This window comes from Gallus gallus, chromosome 28, assembly GCF_016699485.2.
Source record: "Gallus gallus isolate bGalGal1 chromosome 28, bGalGal1.mat.broiler.GRCg7b, whole genome shotgun sequence".
Taxonomy (NCBI): Eukaryota; Metazoa; Chordata; class Aves; order Galliformes; family Phasianidae; genus Gallus; species Gallus gallus.
The window spans coordinates 2536467-2555626 of record NC_052559.1 but is presented as its reverse complement, the minus strand read 5'-3'; the positions used below and the strand labels follow the sequence as shown (position 1 = coordinate 2555626).

At 53.7% G+C, this 19160-nt stretch overlaps 2 protein-coding genes and 2 long non-coding RNA genes across 6 annotated transcripts in view; 2 read left to right on the top strand and 2 right to left on the bottom strand.

The window, feature by feature from the left end:
• Positions 1-1083: 1083 nt before the first annotated feature.
• On the bottom strand, positions 1084-4956 carry MOB3A (MOB kinase activator 3A). Of its 2 annotated transcripts, XM_046904656.1 has the most exons (6): positions 4899-4956; positions 4317-4477; positions 3401-3498; positions 3004-3286; positions 2578-2780; positions 1084-1243 (listed from the first exon to the last, which is right to left on the bottom strand). In XM_046904656.1, the coding sequence occupies exons 3-6, from the start codon at positions 3419-3421 to the stop codon at positions 1214-1216; spliced, it is 537 nt and encodes a 178-aa protein (XP_046760612.1). In that variant the 5' UTR covers positions 3422-3498; positions 4317-4477; positions 4899-4956; the 3' UTR covers positions 1084-1213. The 2 variants fall into 2 exon arrangements, with proteins under 2 accessions (XP_046760612.1, XP_003642903.1); XM_003642855.6 differs by having other exon boundaries at positions 3004-3498.
• On the top strand, positions 4819-6666 carry LOC124417439. Its single transcript, XR_006932232.1, has 2 exons — positions 4819-5104; positions 5961-6666. It is a non-coding gene; the product is annotated as an uncharacterized LOC124417439 (long non-coding RNA).
• AP3D1 (adaptor related protein complex 3 delta 1 subunit) overlaps positions 6509-19160 on the bottom strand; it is a 27258-nt gene continuing 14606 nt past the window's right edge. For both annotated transcript variants that reach the window (XM_004948765.5, XM_025144342.3), the window contains 20 exons: positions 18633-18781; positions 18311-18541; positions 17347-17578; positions 17028-17173; positions 16751-16892; positions 16404-16475; positions 15382-15457; positions 15027-15226; positions 14382-14455; positions 12817-13024; positions 12635-12697; positions 11940-12041; positions 11408-11557; positions 11245-11292; positions 10703-10892; positions 10057-10145; positions 9315-9400; positions 8764-8885; positions 8443-8522; positions 6509-8281 (listed from right to left, as the gene is read on the bottom strand). In XM_004948765.5, coding sequence (XP_004948822.2) covers positions 8186-8281; positions 8443-8522; positions 8764-8885; positions 9315-9400; positions 10057-10145; positions 10703-10892; positions 11245-11292; positions 11408-11557; positions 11940-12041; positions 12635-12697; positions 12817-13024; positions 14382-14455; positions 15027-15226; positions 15382-15457; positions 16404-16475; positions 16751-16892; positions 17028-17173; positions 17347-17578; positions 18311-18541; positions 18633-18781 — 2556 coding nt within the window. In that variant the 3' untranslated portion in view covers positions 6509-8185. The remainder of the gene's footprint in view (positions 8282-8442; positions 8523-8763; positions 8886-9314; positions 9401-10056; positions 10146-10702; positions 10893-11244; positions 11293-11407; positions 11558-11939; positions 12042-12634; positions 12698-12816; positions 13025-14381; positions 14456-15026; positions 15227-15381; positions 15458-16403; positions 16476-16750; positions 16893-17027; positions 17174-17346; positions 17579-18310; positions 18542-18632; positions 18782-19160) is intronic.
• LOC121107742 lies at positions 9281-18881 on the top strand. The gene is made up of 2 exons (XR_005842141.2): positions 9281-9601; positions 9697-18881. It is a non-coding gene; the product is annotated as an uncharacterized LOC121107742 (long non-coding RNA).

Here is a 19160-nt window from a genome sequence, read left to right as displayed (position 1 = left end):
CCTGCATGCTATGGGTTCCCTCCATGTTCTTTACATGTTTGCTACATGTCCCTGTGTGCTCCTTGCATGTCAGTTGCACGTCCCTGCATGTAGTTTGCATGCTCTCTGCATGTTCCCTGCATGCTTTCTCTGCGTGTTCACCACATGCTCTTTGCACACTGCACGTACCCTGCATGCACTTTACATGCTTCCTCCATGCACTTTGCATGCTCCTTGCATGCACTTTGCATGTTCCCTTCACACTCTCTGCATGCACTTTGCACTCTCTCTGCATGCTCTCTACATGTCCATGGCACGCTCTTTGCACATCATGCACTCCATGTATTTGCATGCTCTCTGCATGCACTTTGTGTGCTTCCTCCATGCACTCTGCACATTCCCCGCCTGCTCTTTGCATGTTCACTGTGTGCTCTTTGCACATTATGCACTGCGTGCCCTCTGCATTGTTCACCACATGCACTTTGCACGCTCTTAGCATGTTTCCTGCATGCACTTTGCACACTCGAGTGCTCTTTGCACATTCCCTGCATGCACTTTGCATGTTCCCTGCATGCTCCTTTCATGCTCTTTGCATTCCCATGTGCCCACTGCATGCTGTGCACTCATCCCACAACCACTGCACACACACACACACACACACACACACAGCAATGGACCCCAGCAGCACAGCACAGCACAGCACAGCACAGCACAGCACAGCACAGCACAGCACAGCACAGCACAGCACAGCACAGCACAGCACAGCACAGCACAGCACAGCAGCTCTCCCTGCACGGTGCTGCGCTCCATTTATTGCTTCCACGCTGAGGTTGTGTGCACCCCCCCACACCCCCATCCCTCCAAGCCAACCCCCCCTGCATACACACCCCCGGGGCACAGAGCAGCAGTTCCTTCCTTCACTGCTCTGAGAAACCCCTCCTGCACCGCAAAGCCACCGCCCTGACCCCATAGAACGCCCACCCCATTGCACAACGAGTGCTCCCTCCCAGCAGCCTGGAACCCTTCCTTTTCCTTTCCTTTTTTAATAATAGAAATGGCTATTAAAAAAAAAAAACAAAAAAAAACAAAACCCAACCAAACGAGTCGATCTAGAACATCTCTTACAAAAATATTCCTGCTGTACTGCAGTGATTACATTGAAACGCCTTAAAAATATAAATCCTTTTCTGTTAGGAAACTCTTCTGTGGTGCTCCGGGGACGGCGACGCGCAGCTCAGTGGCACATCTGTGCTGTCATCTCCTTCTGCCAAAGGGACGGGACGAGGAGCGTCAGGGGCAGGTACAGAACTGCAGCACGGCCATCTGCCCCACCGCAGGCACCCCTTAAGGCCACCCCAACGCGGGGCAGGACACCCCACAGCCAACCCCACTGAACCACCGCTGCCACCCTTTAATGCCACATCCGCCCACTCCCTGTAGGGCAGGACAGCCCAAAGAACCACCACCACTGCCACCCCTGAATGCCACCCCTCCGCTCCCCCAGTGGGACAAGGCACCCCATAGCCAACCCCACAGAACCACCACCACTGCTACCCCTTAATGCCACCCCCCCCACCCCCCCTCAGTAGGGCACGACGCCCCACAGAACCACCACTTCCATCCCTTAATGCCACATCCCTGTCCCCCAGCAGGGCAGGACACCCCACAGCCAAGCCCACAGAACCACCACCACTACCCCTTAATGCTACCACCCCCCAGTGGGGCAGGACACCCCACAGAACCACCACTGTCATTCCCTTAATGCCACATCCCCACCCTTCCCCCAGTGGGGCAGGACTTCCCACAGCCAACCCCATAGAGCCAGCACTGCCACCCCCCCACACTTCCCCCAGTGGGGCAGGTCACCCCACAGAACCACCACCACTGCCTCCTAATGCCACCCGCCCGGTCCCAGCGGACCCAGTGTGGTAGGATACCCCACAGCCAACCCCAAAGCACCACCACTTCCATCCCTTAATGCCACATCCCTGTTCCCCAGTGGGGCAGGACCTCCCATAGCCATCCCTATAGAACCACCGTCATCCCTTAATGCCACATCCCCTCCCTTCCCCCAGTGGGGCAAGACACCCTACAGCCAACCCCAAAGAACCACCACCACTACCACCCCTTAATGCCACCTCCCTCCCCCCCCAGTGGGGCAGGACACCCCACAACAAACCCCACAGAACCACACCACTCCCCCTTAGTGCCACATCCCCCCTCCCCCAGTGGGGCAGGACTCCCCATAGCCATCCCCATAGAACCACCATTGCCACCCCTTAATGCCACATCCCCTCCCTTCCCCCAGCAGGGCAGGACACCCCACAAACCACCACTGCTGCCCCTTAATGCCACCTGCCCCCCAAAATGCAGCAGGACACCCCACAGCCAACCCCACAGGACCGCCACTACCACCCCTTAACGCCACACCTCCCTCCCCCCACTCAGTGGGGCAGGACACCCCACAGAACCACCACCACTACCCCTTAATGCCACCTGCCCCCCCCACCGTGGTAGGATACCCCACAGCCAACCCCACAGAGCCACCACCGCCGCCCCTTAACGCCCCCCCCCCCAGCACAGCCCCCCGCCGCCCACCAGCGGCTCCAGCTCCTTGGTGTCGATGAGGTTGAACTCCTTGACGAAGTAGTAGAAGTGCTTGTAGCACGTGTTCACGTGCGCCTCCGACCCCATCTGCGTGATCCGGTCGAAGTGGTGGATGTAGACGTGGACGAAGACGCGGAAGAGCCTCGAGAGGATCTTCTTCACCACCGGCAGGAAATTCCTGGGGAAGGGCGTCCCTGGGGGGACAGCACCCGCACGTCCACAGCCGCCCCCCCGCCCAGCGCAGCGCATTACACAGCGCCCAGCGCCGCCCGCGGCAGCCCATCTCCCCCAGGGAAGGGGCCGAGGACAACCGCTGCAGCTCCTCCCGCCCTGAGGGGTCCGCAGCCCTCCGCCCCGCGCCGCACGGAGCACACGGAGCCCAAAGGAGGGCCCCACCGCCGGCGGAGCCGCACTCACCGACGTTGGTGGGGAAGATGTCCTCGTTGTTGATCTGCACCTCGATCCAATCCATCAGCAGGTTCATGTACTGCGGGGCAGACAGGGCCGTGGGCTTCCTGTACTTGTGCTCGTCCTGCCAGCGGTACTCGTACCGGGGGCCGCCCGACATGACGGGGCACGACTGCTCGGTGCAGTAATCGCTGATGGTGCCGTAGATGAGGTTGATGCGGTTGAAGAAGTCCACCACGTGCACGGCCACCCAGTCGTTCTGCTCCTCGCCCGGCGGCAGCTGCACGGCCACCTTCAAGTCCAGCCCGGCGTTCAGCGACGCCTGAGCCTTCTTGTGCAGCTCGAAGCGCTGCGTGCCCGGCTCGAATTTGCGCTTGGGCCGGAAGGTTTTGTCCTTATTGAACACCTGCTTCAAAGCGTGGGACATCTCGCTTCCCTGCCGCCGTCACTGAGCCGCCCTCCTCCTCCTCCTCCCGCCGCCGCCGCCGCTCATCCACTCCCAGCCTGCAACGCAGCGCCGCGGGGTTAACGGCGGGCCGCGCGGACACAGCGCAGGTCCCGGAGGGGCAGCCGCGGATCCGCAGCCGACGATGCCCGCAGCCGCCCCTCTGTGTCGCCAACAGCGGCAGCCCCGCCGTGGGGCTGCGCCACAACACCGCTCTGCGCGCCGGGCAGCGCAGCGGCTCCGACTGCCGGGAGAGCCGAAGAGAGGAGAGAGGGGAGAACCCCCAGAGAGCTCCATCCCGGGGATGGGCAGAGGAAGATCCCCAACGCAACGCGAGGCGCAGCGCCGCCCTCGCCCGGCGGCAGCACCGCCGCTCCGTCCAGCGCCGAAGTCGCGGCCCCGAGCGCGTCCACGCGGGACACGAGGCGGGCTGAGCCCCGCAGCAAAGCGCACAGCAGCCCGGCCGCACCGCGGCTGTCTGTCCGTCTGTCTGTCCGTCCGCTCCGCTTCCATCGCGGAAACCGATCCGCCCGAGCACCGAACCCGGCGGAGCCGCCTGCAAACGCAGCTTCGGATAAACACAAAGAGCCCTTTATGGCACAGCGCGGCGCGGAGCCCCAACCCGGCAGCGACGGGGAAAGCACACCGCTCAGAGCCCCATCCGCAAAGGCTGAGCTGCGGCCACGGCGGGGCGGGGGGCGCAGAGAGCCGCGGGCAGTCCGGGACGGCGGACCCGGCAGGACGGGATGCGGAGGGCGCGGAGCGCAGCCCGGCGGTCACAGCGACGGGAGCGGAACGGAGCGGCGCTCTGCGGGCACCGCGTGGGCGTAACGGGGATCCGTAATGCGGGGCCCGCAGCCATAGAGCGGATATTTACCCGTATTCCGAGAAAGCAGCGCTCGGAGGCCGAAGGTCGCCCTCCTCCTCCTCCTCCTCCTCCTCCTGTTGCTGCGGTCCCGCTGGGAAACGCTTCACACCGCGCGCCCCGGGAGCGCTCCGTGCCGGATGGAGGGCCGGGAGAGCCGCTCCGCTGCGGGACTGAAGGCAGAAAGAGAACGTGAGGTGCGGGATGGGGGGGGGGAACCGCACCGCTGCCGGCGAAGGGACTGCGCGGCACTGCGGGACGGGGCGATAACAGCGGGGGGAGGAACGGGACGGGAAGGCGGGGATAAAAAGGGATGCGGAAGGGGACGGGGAAAGGGATGGGGAGGGGGGTGGGGGGGGACGGGCAGTGCAGCCGCTCCGGACGGGCGCTCCCAGCGCGGGGTGGCGGTCGCAGCTCCCCGCAGCCCCGCAGCCCCTCCCGACGGCTGTGACCCCGCAGCCCCCCGCCCCCCATGGAGGCGTTTACGCCGCAGGCATCTCCCGGGGCCGCTCCCAGCTCCGGGGCCGCGCAGCCCCTCCGTCCCCCCCCCCCCCCTCACTCCCCATTTCCCCCCCGGGACCCCCCGCCCCTCACCCTCCTTTCTGCCCCTCGTGCGGCCGCAGCGCAGCTCCGCGCGCCCCTCCCCCTCCGCGGCGCTCCGCCGGCGCTACTTCCTCTTAAAGGGGCCGCGCCCCGCGCTGCGCTTCTTCCTCTTAAAGGGGCCGCGCTGCGCTGCGCTGCGAACGCCCTCCTCGTAGGGCGGGGCGGGACGCCGGAGGGTCGCAGTCGGACGTGCTCGTGTAGGCCTCGCGTGGCTCATTTTATTCTGTTTAATTTCCCTCTCTATGGGCGGTACGTGGGGCGCGACCCCTCCGGCCAGGAAACCAACCCCAAACCTCTCTGAAGTCTCAGAATCGTTCCGGTTGGAAAAGCCCTCTTAAGACCCCCACGTCCAACCCCGGCGCACCCCCACCCGCCCGCTGACCGCGTCCCGGCACAGTGACTCCATCCCCCCCTTAAACCCCACAGCGGCCACGGAGCGACCCGAACTCTGCCTGCGGGTTTGGGTTTGGGATGTCTCATAGCATCCGTGTTCTGGGCAGGCGGGTGGGCGACCCGTGGAGGTGGATGTGGGTCCCGGTGGGGCAGACTGAGGGCTTCCTCGGTGCCATTCCCCCCCCCATGGCCTTTCCCAGCTCCTCCCGGCCCCACCCGCAGCTCCGCCGTACGGATCGGGGTCAGCGCTGACGCAGTCCGCTCTTCTTTGTAATTAGTAAAAGCTGGTTATTCTTAGAAACCCTAATGGATTAAATTAGAGACGATAGCGGCGGAACGAAGTGTTGACACAGCACAGTAATGACATCCTGCAGCTGAGTCACAGCGCCGGACGGCCCCGCAGCATCGCTCCTCTTTCTCCGTGCTCCGCCCGCGCGGGGCGGCCCGCAGAGCGCCGCGGTGCCAAAGTGTTATGCGTTACAATGCGCGGAGTGCGGCTGCGGAGCCCATAGGAGCCCACCCTGCGTTGGTGCTGGGCGGGGTGAGGCTGCCTCCGTCCTCGGTGCCGTGGGGCAGAAATCGGGCCGGGGTGCTCCGGAACATCCGTGCTTTGCAGTGCTGACGTTCAGAACTGAGCCCGGTTCGGTTCTCCCACTGCAGGGCCGGAGCTGTGAGAGCCGCAGTGGGGCACAGAGCTGCAGCGATGCGGCCAAAGGCTCAGCACAGCGCTGGGAGGAGGAAGGAGAAGTGGAAGGAGGCGCAGCTCCGACACAACGGCTCTTATGGCAGTAAGGAGCGATTTTCTGCAGGAGGAGAGCCTGCCGTGCTGCTGGGAGCAGCGATGCACAGCACCGTGCAGTTCAGGCCCTGCCGCTCCCCCCATTGACCCCACGGCCCTTGCTGGACAGTGCAGCCCCACAGTGCAGCATTGTGGCCCAACAACCCACTGCCTCTGTCTGCGGGAGGAGCTCCGTGCAGACGCAGTGACAGCGACTCTGCAAAGGCGATGGGTTTTTCCTCCGTGCAAAGCCGGCAGCTCACAGCTGCTGCGGCAGAGAGGACTTCGCACCTCCGCAGCGCTCTCAGCTCCCCCACGTGCAGCATAAGGGCACAGACACAGCGCTGCCCTCCAGCAGCCGCACGGGGGATATCCGGCATTACAGAGCCGCACCATCCCTGCACCCACACCACTGAACGGCGCCGAAGGGTTCAACTTTGTTTTGAAAGTTTATTGGATCATCTCGACACAAAATCATTACAGCAGCTTGTGGGATGTTCTCTTTGTTCTTTTGTCTTTTTTTTTTTTTCCTCTTTTCTTTTTCAAGGGAATGTCGATAGCAAATAAATCTGTGAATGTAACACATCATACAGGTTCAAAGTTCTAGAATCACTGCACGGGATTCTGTAAGGAGACTCTACATGCTAAAGTGACAGCTTTCATCCATGACTTAAAAAAAAACCCCACGAATTGAGGACCACCACCCCGGCACACACGTGGGATCCGCTCGCTCTGCAGCACCACCGGGACCCCCCAGAGCTGCTCCTGCAGCACAGCCACAGCCTGGCCAGGAACAGCCACGTGGGAGGAGGGTGAAGCTGAGGAGGGCAGCGCACATTGAATGTGCACAACGTGGGCCCCAGGGAGGAGGCGATGCTTCGTGCTGTTCCCTGCCGGGAAGGGCAGCAGCTCAGCTCCTCCCTGGGGGAGTTCTGGGAACGGCCATCCACGGCTCTCAGCCCACACCTCAAAGCAGAACCGTTCTGTTTGCTGCCTACGGAACAGCAGCTGCAAGAACCGGCAACAAAAGAAGCACGATACTGTGGGGGACATCAGTTAAGCACATCTGTAAAGGACAGAAAACAGCCCTTCCCAGTCCGTGATGCCACGAGGTTTGGTGCAGAAGGGGTTTTATTGCCCCCAGAGCCCCTCACCCCCCCCGGCACAGCACTGTCACTGCTGGGGGAGCAGCGCAGGGCTGAGGGCTGCGCAGAGGAGCTGCAGTCACACAGCAGCCATTTCTGTACGCCGGTATTGGTCGGCCTCTGGGAGGGAGATGGTGAAAGGAAAGCAGGAACAGAGCCCCCCCCCCCCCCACATCCCCTTTGGATTTCCAGTTTCTTGCTACACCGTAACTCGTCAGGAATGTGAAATTGAAGTGGACTCGGAATACATCAGCAGAGCGCTCAGATGGAGCAGCGATGACAGCCTCCATCTGCAGGGACAGCAGTGGGAGCGGACAGCAGCAGCGCTGCATCCCACCCCCACCCCCAGGAAGGTTAAGGCTCACGGCAACGACTACCAACAGAAACCCACCAACATCCCCTTCTCACAGCGCTCAGCAGCTCAGAGGCAGAGGATGTTTATGAGCCGATCGCAGCGGATCTGGAGATAATAACAACAATAATAATAACCATCACATTTAGGAAAAAAAAAAAACAAAAAAACAACAAAAAAAAAGAGGCCGTCAGGTCCAGCATCAGCCTCTGCCAGAAATATACATCGCCCACAGCAGCCCTGGAGACACACAGCAGCTGAGCACAGCCACAGCGAGTGCGGAGTTCTGCTCAGTGCCCCATCCACGCAGATGGAAACGGTCACAGCATCGCCGTGAGCTGCTGAATAAATAGCACCCCTCCCCCCCCCCCGTCACGTCACCGGGATCTCTTTGGGCCAGAAAGGGTTAACACCACAGTTTGTATAAAAGTCTCGAAATGAAAAGGTAACATACAGCCTTAAAATGCCTAAACTGCAAACGATGGTGGAGGTAACTGAAAAGCACGTGCCCCAGGATAGTACATGCGTACGAGGGAGAAACCTTAACACTTGGGTCTGCTTGTCGTTACACACGAGGTGTTTCTCGTAGTCGGGGTGTTTGTGTGCACGTTCAGCACTTGGACAATGTCTCTTTCATCTCATCCAACAAGTTGCTGAGCAGGGTGGGATCGCTGCATTTCCCATCTATGGATACAGAGTTCTCTCCCTTCAAGAGAAAGGATGAGCCGTTAGTTGAGGTTTGGTTCTGGTCGTACCCCCACTGCTGCCCCCACCCCCAGGTCACCGTTTCCCTCTTCCCAATGAGATGGGAATACCACAGATCCCGTTCCTCTCAGGTCCCATTTCAGAGCATTACGACACACTCACCTTTTTTACCAGCAGGCAGACGTGATGACCTTGGATGGAACGGCTGTACATGGATGCACAGGAATCAACACGCTCCACAACTGTAAAGGAAGCAGAGTTAGCACTACTATTACAGTTTGCTTTCAGAGCTGCTGCTCTGTTTGGCCTCAAGGAACAGAACCTTCTGCTGGAGGGCCACAGAGAGGCGAGCAGAGCTCATTTTAAGGATACAAAAGCAGTACAGAACTCAGAACCAGCTCTCCCCTATTCATTCACACTCACCAAACACACAGCAGGATTTCAAAACGTGGAGTTTTGCAGAAGGTTCTGCAAAAGACCCACCTGAAAAATGATGATGAAAACAGATCTTTGCCAGGAGATGTTGGAAAGAAATGCTAATTCCATCGACTTTAATAGAACTCATGTGCAGATCTCCAGACTCCAGGAGCTTGGCAAAAGCATCACTGCAATACAGGAAGCAAAGTCAGATCCTGGGCCACGAAGCTGAGTGAGATCTGCCACGTCAGCCCCACGCAGACCCTAAGACACGTCAGGATGCAGACGGCTGCACGTTGCTGAGCTCGCAGGGAATGGGTTCAGAGCAAACGTGGGAACCGTTCCTCAGCCCCCATCAGAGCACCTTAAGGCATCAACCAGAGCTGCTGCCACACAGCCTGCATGGCACACAACCCCTTCAGAACCACCTGGAGCACATCAGTGGGTGTATTTTAGCAGTCAGGCATTACAAGAGACAACGGAGCCGTCACCAAACCGGTCATGAGCAGCCAGAGGCAAAACCATGCTGTGTCCTGCAGCTGCAGCCCGCAGCCAAAGCTCAGCTCCACATGGCAGCAGAAGCCCCGTGCTGGGAGGTGCCCCTAAATGGCACTTACCTATAGCAAGGCGTCGTGATCAAGTATGAAGCGCAACTGAAGTGCAATTTGAAATCTAGTTTTTCATGGGTTGAACCTTCATCATTCTGCAACAGGTCAAAGGAAAGGAGATGAATGGGAGCCCCGAGGCAGCGAGAGGAGGCACCACCCCCACCTCCAACCAGGCACAGACGAGGCTTTAAGGCTCAGCTCCCCTTGATAAAGCTGGGTGGGCCTGAAGGATCAGTGTGAGGATGGCCATCGTGACCAGATTTGTGCAGCTGAGTCAATACACACACCCAGAGCAGGTAAGGAACACAGCTGAACAGCCCCAGCTCTGTTTTCCAGCTGCGTCTGGCTGAATTGCACCTTATTAATGTTATCTCATTACTTTTTTTTCCAGCCCTGTGTCAGCTAACAGATCCAACTGCCAGCAGAGCACACCGAGTTGCCTCTCCTGTAATTGGTTGTCCTCCTCTCCCCAGCAGACGCATCACTTCCTATCTGACAGTGCAGTAAATGTCTCAGGCTGCATTGCTCACGCTGCCAGGAATGACAGTTCAGGACATGCTTTATGCAGCACTCGGGGCACTGTTGGCTCGAGATGTCACATGAAAATACTTCTCACGTCACAGAATGGGTTGGTGCAGCAGAGATGGAATGAGGCCTAAGAGAAGCTCTAAAGCAGTGCTTCCCACCCCCATCAAGCTCCCCTGTGCAGTTCCAAAGGAAGCAGAAGCACGCAGTTTAAAGCTGCACTTACTTTGACTATAAAGGACAGCGTTCCTTTTAACTTCTGAGCCATAACAATACTCTGAAGTGTAAACACAAACTGGGCTTCGTTAGAGATTCCTGGCATGAAGAAAGGAGAGGGAGAAGTCAGGTCAGGAAACTGCACCCACCTCATCATTAGAGCAATCATTAGAACAAACTCAGCAGCAGCTCAGCTCACTATTTCTGAACCAAGCTTTAACTTCTCCACATAACTGGAAGAGTGTGATGTGCACAATTCCTTCTTTGAATTAGCAGTGTTACTGCACTAAACCCTTGGCTATTTGGAAAGCAGCGCTCATATCTTCTTTCATTTGAAACTTCACAGCAAACACCTCCTGAACTCGGGGCTCCCTCTGATGCGGGCGTATTTAGAGGTCTGCCAGCCTGAAAAAGGAACCCTGGCAGCTGCACTCCCAGCCCTGCACCCTGGCTTTGCAGAACCACCCGCATTTATAGCCGTGCTGTAAGGAGGCTTATCCTCTACAATGAACTGTGTGAAGGCACAGTGAATGCCCAGGCAGAAAGACGGGCCTTCCTGGAAGGAAAAACAGCAAGCAGCTCAAACAATTCTTTCCAGCAGAGGGCAGCGCAGGACCAGGAGTGCTCCCAGAACGCCGAGCAAGGCCATGCATTACCAGGGGGCAGCTGGAAGGGCACCGGTATCCCATCGTGCACTGATGATCCTTCCGGTCGGAGCATCTTAGTGTTGAGAGAGTCCAGGACATTGAGTTCCATGCTCTTAAGGAAGCTAGTGCTTTTGTTCTCAAAGATAACAGAGACGGTCACTTGGCTATCGTTCTGCAGGTTTCCTTGGATATCGTAGGTCTGCAAGTGAGGAAAGAGAAATCACAGGGGAGGTTCTGAAGCTTCGTGTAGCACAGCAACAGAACGTACCATCAGCACACGGCAAGCTTCAAAGAGAAGTTAATGCAGCCACAGGACTATGAAAAGCACCGTGGCGATCAGCCCCACAGTACTGCTAAGGAGCAGGAAGACATTCCAGCTGCAGGACTTCTTAAATAAAGACAACCAGAGGGGTATAAGGCAGAGCCCTGCTAAGCATCTGCCTCCTGGGATCCAAATTATTTGCTATCAGCTGCCTAGATGAAGCTGCAGTGCCATCCTCTGTTAAGAAAGAGAACAAAAGCAATTCTCTGGATTCGAATGCCAAACTCACCGTTTTAATGTATGGGTTTTCGGCAAGGAGGCGGTAGCTGGACATGGGCTGCGAAGAAACACATGGCAGTCACACCACAGTAGGGCTGATTTCACTCCCTCCCCAAAGAACAGTTCAGCTTCTGCCCTCCTCCCAAAGCTGGGCTGCCAGCACAGCTACTCACTGGTAGTGGCTCATCATCTAGTGTTCCATTCTGCACAGACTCTGCCATCTCCTCCTCGCTGTGGTGATGCTTCTTTTTGGATTTCTTTTTATCCTTCGATTTCTCTTCTTTCTCTTTCTTGTGCTTTTTCTTCTTATGCTTGGAAGATTTCTAAAAGAACAATGAGAAGTTAAACAAATCCTTAAAGAAACCCATGCAATCTTAGCCATTATGACTGCTGTGCCAACACCGACGCCCTGCAATGGCTGCACAACCAGCATCTCCGACCCCACAGAAACCCAGAGCAGAGCCTTCATTCCCTGCACCCCAGCAATCACTGTGCTGAGCGCTGTGCCCAGCCTCGCTCCCATTGCCAGCACCAATCCCTTAGAGCCCAAAGCAGCCTGGGATTAGAAGGCCAAATGTTTTCAGCTGCTTGGAAGCTCAGCTTTACAACTGCTACAGCTCTGCATCAGTGGCCTCCACTTGGAGGAGTGGAACAGGAGACAGTGGAGAACGCAGCTGAGGGTGTCAGCCACCTGGGACTGCTTACCTTCCCTTCATCCTCCTCCTCTTCTTCCTGCTGCTCTTCCCTTTCTTCCTTTTTTACCCCTTCAGGCTCAGATGCAACAGCAGCACTCGTTTGAGGCCCGCTCTGAGTGGATTATCAGAAGGATTATGACACTAATGGAACACAGTTGAAACAGCTGAATCCCAGAATAGAAACCGTGACAGTGACACCCACCCCTCCTTCCAAACTGTTATCTGGAAGTTACACTACAATAACACGGTATCAAGGCTGGCATCAACTTCATGCTGCTGAAACTTGGCCAAAGATCACTTGAGGACAGGATAGCAAAGACTTCCTGCAGGGCATCAGTTCCTCATTTTCCATCTCTCCTGCAGTCTCCCATAGAAATTCATTAGTTTCTCTTTCAGACTACGTCTCTCATCTCTGTTAATATTGCTGGTCTGTAGTTTACACTGAGAACTAAAACCAAAGGCTAATAACACTGAAACTCACAGAGCCTGCAGCTGCATCTGCGTTCACTTCCACTGACCTGCACTGCGGTGAGACTGGAACCCCCCACAGCAGTGTCCAAACTGGGGACACAGCTCCACTGCCTCACGGCAGCACAGTGGGTGGATAAACCTATCACCCCTTCCCTCCTGCAGTGTGACAAAGCACTGCTATCACAGCTGAGATGCGGCTATAAGAAAGATGTCCTTTGACACTGTGATGTCTACCTGTGGCTGGGCAGCAGAGCCAGGTGGGGGAGCTGTGGAGAGCCAGAAATCCAAATCTTCCTCCTGAATTCAGAGAGGAGACAGAAGTCATCACTGTGGCTTTGACTCCTAACCGACCAGCACAAAACAAGGCAGAAGATACGGACCATAAGAGCCGTTCATAAAAGAAAGCCTCAAATTACCTTCTTCTCCTCCTCTTCTTCCTCTACTACCTTTTTCTCTTTCTCCTTCTTCTTCCCTTTGTCTTTCTCCTTTTCTTTGTGTTTCTTTTCCTTCTTTTTGGGTTTCTTGCTTTTTTTCTCTACAGGTGGAACTTCAGACTCTGGCGTCTTCAGGGCCTCAGCATTCCTGTGTCTCTGCACTGGCAGCTTCTCACTGTCTGCTAAGGGTCTGAGATACAAACAGAACATCAGCCTGCTGCAAGGACAGACTCCCCTAACTCAGATCTTCTGCTTCCAGGACAAAGTCTGGCTCTTGCTGGTTGTTTATACTTTTGCTTTTTACAAGTTGGACCCCAAATCTAAATCAGCACACGCACGTGTACCAAAAGGAAGGTGTAACTGCAGACACTGCTCTCAGATTAGAAAGCTGAGCAATGTTCTGCAGGTGACCTGAAGCTCGTGGTAACATCTGCTCACTCAGGAGCCAACTGTAGACCTGTGGGTAACCCTACGGAAGGGCACAGTGCGGTGTTATCTCTGAACACATCACTGATCAGAAGTGGGTTGAAGCAGCAAAATGTTTGGCAGCTGATGCTACGAAGCTGTGCTCTGCTGTGACACGGAGGAGCTGTGCTTCACCTCAGGCGTTTGTTTCCAGAAAGCAGCACCAGCAGTTCAGATTTACATCATAGCCAGAACCCATCACTTGGGAAAAAGCACCGCAAATTTATTCACTCTCAAACACTGTCTAGAAGACAAAAAGTCGACTAATTGCTTCCTTTCCTACAGCTTTTGCTTACCCATTCATTTTTCTACATTTAAGCAGCAAATATCAGCTCAGAGGGATATGCAATGGCCTCATTACTGAAGGCCGGCAAAGCAAACACCCACACAAATCTGAGGGTCATTGATTTCAACAGCTTTGTGACCCCTCACATATTTATGCCATCCACTAAAATCAACCAAGCTGCAATAAGAAGGTGAAGCACTCAGCAATACAGTCTTACCTGGAAGGCTTCCCTGAAACCAGACTGCGTGTGAGCGTGACACAGACATAGCAGTGCAAGCACAGAAGGAAAGAGAGGACACAGACATGAGAAAACGTGACAGGAGAGCACAGTGACTCATACGAAATGGAAAGAGAACAGATGAGAACAATACAGAAGCCCAATCAGATTAGAACGCCATTTCTCAACAGTGGCACTGCACTGCAGCTCCACAGAGCACACAGGTTGTCCTGCGCACAGCAGGTCTGAGATGAACACAGATGAACACAGATCACGCTCAGTGCAAATGCACACTGAATCAAAGAGACGCCCCCAAAGGCTCAGACGTTCACTTCTGCTGGGAGCCACACAAAGTGTTTTATCCACCCTCCCCAACCTGCCAATATTTTAGCAGCTTAGCTTTTATTATCTACGCTGCGGTGGGAACCCAACCTGAACGGCCACCTGCAGTTACATCTAAGGATGGAAGAGACTCAGGGCTTTCCACCCAGTGGGCTGCAGACAGAGCCTTGGTCTGCTTGGCCTCAGCTGAGCCCTCCTGCATTCCGGTTAGCCATTAAGTTCACATACAAAACTTACTTATCCAGATCTATATCGAGCGCCTTGTATGGATCATTGGGATCCTTGTCATCCTCATCACTGGGCAATGCATTCTGCAGGAGACGGAAAGAGACCATCAGCTCAAGAACAGTAGCATAGGCAGCTTCTAGGTTAAGCTCTACACCCCCCAGATGCAGTTTGTTGTTTTTTAAGCTTGCTAACCACAGAGCAGGGCAGCCTGCAGTCAGGCCCAGCAAGTCTTAACAACAGCACACATTAACGCAGCGTCTCGTTCCAAGACTAATTTAGAACAGAAAGCCATTCTTCCCAAATTGCAGGATCTGAATTGCTGCTGTTTGGTTTTGATTAACAGAAGTTTTAGGAACAAACACAGATCACATCACTAGCACGTGCAATTAATTGCAATCAGCTGCAAACCTGCTGACTAGACAGCAAGATAACGTCAAAGTGAAGCAGCAGAGCATAATGAACAAAGCGACTATTTGGACAACGTTACTTTTATAGCAGAGATGGACACTGTTCTCTTAATAGCACAAAAAGACAACCATTCCTCCCCCTGCAAAGCACAGCTCAGGGCTATCTCCACAAGTCATTTCTTAACCAGCTCTGCAGTTCTAAGGGAGATTGCCTTCTGAAGAGCACACAGCCAGCCCACCAGCTGACCTCCGGCATCTCTTCTGTGATGATATCCACGTGGTGGGCAGGAGCAATATCCTCCTCACTCTCTGTGTGCAGTGAGTTATGGCGGTGATGTTTCCCTCTCTTCTCCTTTTTCTGCTTTTTCTTTTTCTTGTCCTTCTCCAGTTTCTGTTTGTGTCTCCGTTCTTCTTCCAGTTTCACATACTGGTCAGACATTGGCATTCCTACACAAGAAGCCAAATTGCTTTCAGTGCACGCGATCACAGAGCCCCTTAAGAGCCTCATGAACGTATGCTCCTTGTACTTAAAAATTCAGAAGTTGATGGCATCACTTCTGCTTAAATTTCTGCACTTCATTTTCAATATCAGTTGCACTTACCTGGAACTTTCAAGGGGACAGAAAGGTCGATCTGGACCACGGGGATATGTTCCACACCTGGAGTGTCCTGGTAACGCTGGCAGAATGAAAGTGTATGCTGTGAGCATTGCCAGATCTATATAAATAGGCATTTCTGAACAGCAGGCTGTTTAATCCCTTAAGTGAACATTTTAAAGGATAGGAATGGAATAGCTCAGTGCTAAATCCTATCTGGTAGCTGGCTGTATGTTAGAGCCAACTGCTTACTGCTATAAAAGATGCTGCCTCGAGCTCCAGCTTTAACCCTGCTGCTGCCACAGGAAAGGCTTCCTGCAACCCTGAAGACTCTTTGGTTTGTGCTTTATGAGTACCAATTTGCCACTTCACGTGAAATTTCGAGGTGTAGGTTGAGGAGAATGGGGGCTGTCTTTGAGACACTGAAGGAATAGAAGAACTCTCCTTGAAGGGGATGGCTAGAAAAGCCCATGATGACCTTCTGATCCACAAACATGCAGTGTTTTAAGAGGACCATGAAGGACAACTATTGGCCTTAAAGCGTTAGTTCAGTCTCTCCAGCACTCTTAATGAAGTGCCTTATAACGTGAACCCCCAAAACGTCACCCAGAGTGGGACAAACTCCTGCAGAGAACTCTGTGACAGAAAGGCAAAGAGGAGAAGTGTCTTTGCAGCTTCTAAGGAGTCACTGCTAAAACCCAAACACTGAGCTTTCCATGGCAAGTTAAAGACTGCTCTCTGCAAGAAGGTTCTCTGCAATGGAAGCTGTGACAGTCAGCACTATTTTTAAACTGGAGGTCCACTGGAAACCCACGGAGAGCTCCCTGCTCTGGTGACATTTAGTCATTTGTAGGCTTTTCCAACAGAAAGAAGGCTCAAAAGCAGCTGCAGGTTGTCACTCCAGGCACCGTGCTTATGTGATTGTAACCACAGTGAGAATAATCAGAAGTACCCCAAAGGAAAGCTGCAGCACCATTATTCAGAGAGACATGGTATGGGAGGCCAACAAGAGATCGAATCTGACTCACCTTCTGCGGGGAAGGAGAGCTTTTAATATAAAAGGGATTGTTTGCCTGTTCTTGTTTCCGGGCTTCTCGACGCTAGAAGGAAAAGACAATCTGTGGTCAGAATGTTTGCTTACAAGCAAAGAGACATAAAAGGCATCCAAATGCAAAATGTGGTCTCCCATAATATATGGAACATTGCCTACTTGCAAAAATTCCACAGCACAGCAGCTTGATTATGACAAAACTGTTTTGAGTCGAGAGACATACTGGGATATAACTTTAAGTACCGTTCTTACTGCACAGTTGTATTACTCTGACAACATTACTGCTAAATTACGTGCAAAACAGCATTTCAACAATTCACCCACCCTGGCCAGTTCTTCTTCATCCATCTCTGGATGTCGGGGCTTGGAATGCCTTTGCTCCTCATCATGAAAAATTGTTTTGGGCTTTTCATCTTCAGACTCACTGTCCGATGGAGGTTCGTTGATCCACGCATCCAGGTCCAAGCTGGTAGGAGTTGCAGTGAACACAAATAGCTTGGTTCAGTACCCCTGAGTACTTCAGGCTTTATAGTCATATCCCAGCTTTACTTTAAGGCTTAAGCAGTTTAAGTGAGGCTCTGCATGAGAGAAGGAACCTTACCCCTCTGGAACTGGGACCTTCTTCTGTGCCTTAGGAGCCACAGGGTTCAGCTCGCCAGCAAACAGGGCTATTACTTCCTCAGCTACAGGCACTTCTTTCACTTGTAGCTTCTGAATATATTTTATTAGTTGCAAGATACAAGAAGCCTAAGAACAAACGCAAAAGTAGTTTCAGAACTGATATTAAAACACAGAACCAGAAAGTCCCACCCGCACTCCAATGAAAGCCAGCTGAAGGTAACTGCAGTCAGGGAATTAAGGAGGCACCATCCCACCTCTTCCAGCTGTGCCCCCTGGATGGCCTCACTTTGTTCTCTTACCCTCTCCTGAACTTCCAGATCCGCGCTCTGCACGAACTGAGGCAAACGCTCAATCATCAGCTGGGTGATTTCCTGAGCTGCCTCCTTCTCCCCAGCCTGCTCTTTCTGCTGCAGGATGGACGCATACAACTTCACCATGTTCTGCACATAAACCGCCTGGATGTGGCCGGGTAGAGTAGTAACTTTAGGCCTCAGCATGGCTTCCAATGTTTGATTTGCTTCTTCCAGGTGCCTAAAAAAGACAGAATTGACATAAGACAGCAATGGAGAAACTTCAGCACTTTTGTCAGCCTTAAGAACTCTTCAGAGCCCTCAGCTGCAGCACAAATAAAGACAAGTTGGACCACATCCACCATCATTGCTGTCTGCATCTTTTCTCCTTCCAAGTGGCAGCAGTAACACGAAATGCAAGAATATACAACCTTATCCTTTCAAAGAAGCAGGGAAACACCTCAGCTTCCACCTTTACAAGTGCAGTATTCTCTCCATTAACTAATTACTGCACTTTTAAGTCCCGTTTGCACTGGCACTCTTGGACTAGCAGCCCCTTCTGCCATTCTGCACTTCACTGCTCACATCGGTGAGGTTCTAATGAGTTACTGATTAGACACAGTAGGCAATGCTTACTGCACAGAACACAGTTCACTGCACCAGTGTTTGTGGTTTTAATAAATCCAATAGGGTTAGACAATGATTAAAGAGTTCCTGCACTGTATTAAGACTGCTCATATCCACAACCACGCCTGAGCAGGCAGGAATGCAGAAGAAAGATCAGATGTTCAATGCGAAGCATCTGTCCTGACTACAGGCAACTGAGAACTGCTATGGTATGAAGGAGTGGGAAAGAAGCAATCCTTTTGTTAGCAACAGTGTGCGTATTTTGAGAGAAGAACAGCTTAGAAATCACTTTTCAGTGGCCCGAATCTGTGTCTGAGTGTGTCAGGCTTTGTGATCACACACTTACTCGGAGAACTCCCCACATATCCAAGCAGCAGCATACAGCACCTCGCAGATCCCGTTCCTCTGGGTGTTGCTGGCGATGAGATGAGCGTTGTCCAGCAGCATGGCCATCTGAGAAACTGCAAATTTACGGATCGCTTTCACTCTGATAGCCACATCCAACATCTGGGCTGCTATCAGGTGCCCATGCCGCGTGCCTTCCAACCGAGTCAGTTCCACCAAGATGCTGATGTACCTACAGGAAGTGGGAGGGACACGGTTTTGTCATCAGGCAATTCTGCACTGCCACTGCTGATGGTTTCAGAGTTGACACACAGAAGACTGACCACTCAAAGTTGGTGATGTACTGGTAATTGGACTGACTACAGATATCAATGATTTTAGTCAGCAGCTCATCCCGATACGTCGTCCCTTCTGCTTTATCCACGTGGATCATCAGTTTCTTCACTATCTCCATCAAGTTCTTCTTTGATACCTGTTGAAGGAGTTGTTACTGAAGTGCTGACTCAAAAATAAGATCTTTCCTGTAACAACAAGTGCTTCTAATTCTATTAAAGCAGATGCTAGCTCCTCAATGGCCCTGAGTTTGTGTGTCAAAGAAACCAGATCCACCCCACTAAGCCCCAGTTTTGCAGGCTCTTGAATGAAAGGCACTTTACTGCACAAACTGTAACCACAGCCTTTTCAGAGATCAAGTGTTGTCACTACAAGGTTGCTCCTGCAGTTGGAATGGAAGCGTTTAAAGCCCTTTTATTACAAATAAAAGATCTGGTACAGCTTTAATGATATGGTAATCGTTACCAAAAGACCACTGGGGAGGGACGATGAGAAAGCTGCATGTTTTCCTTAACCAT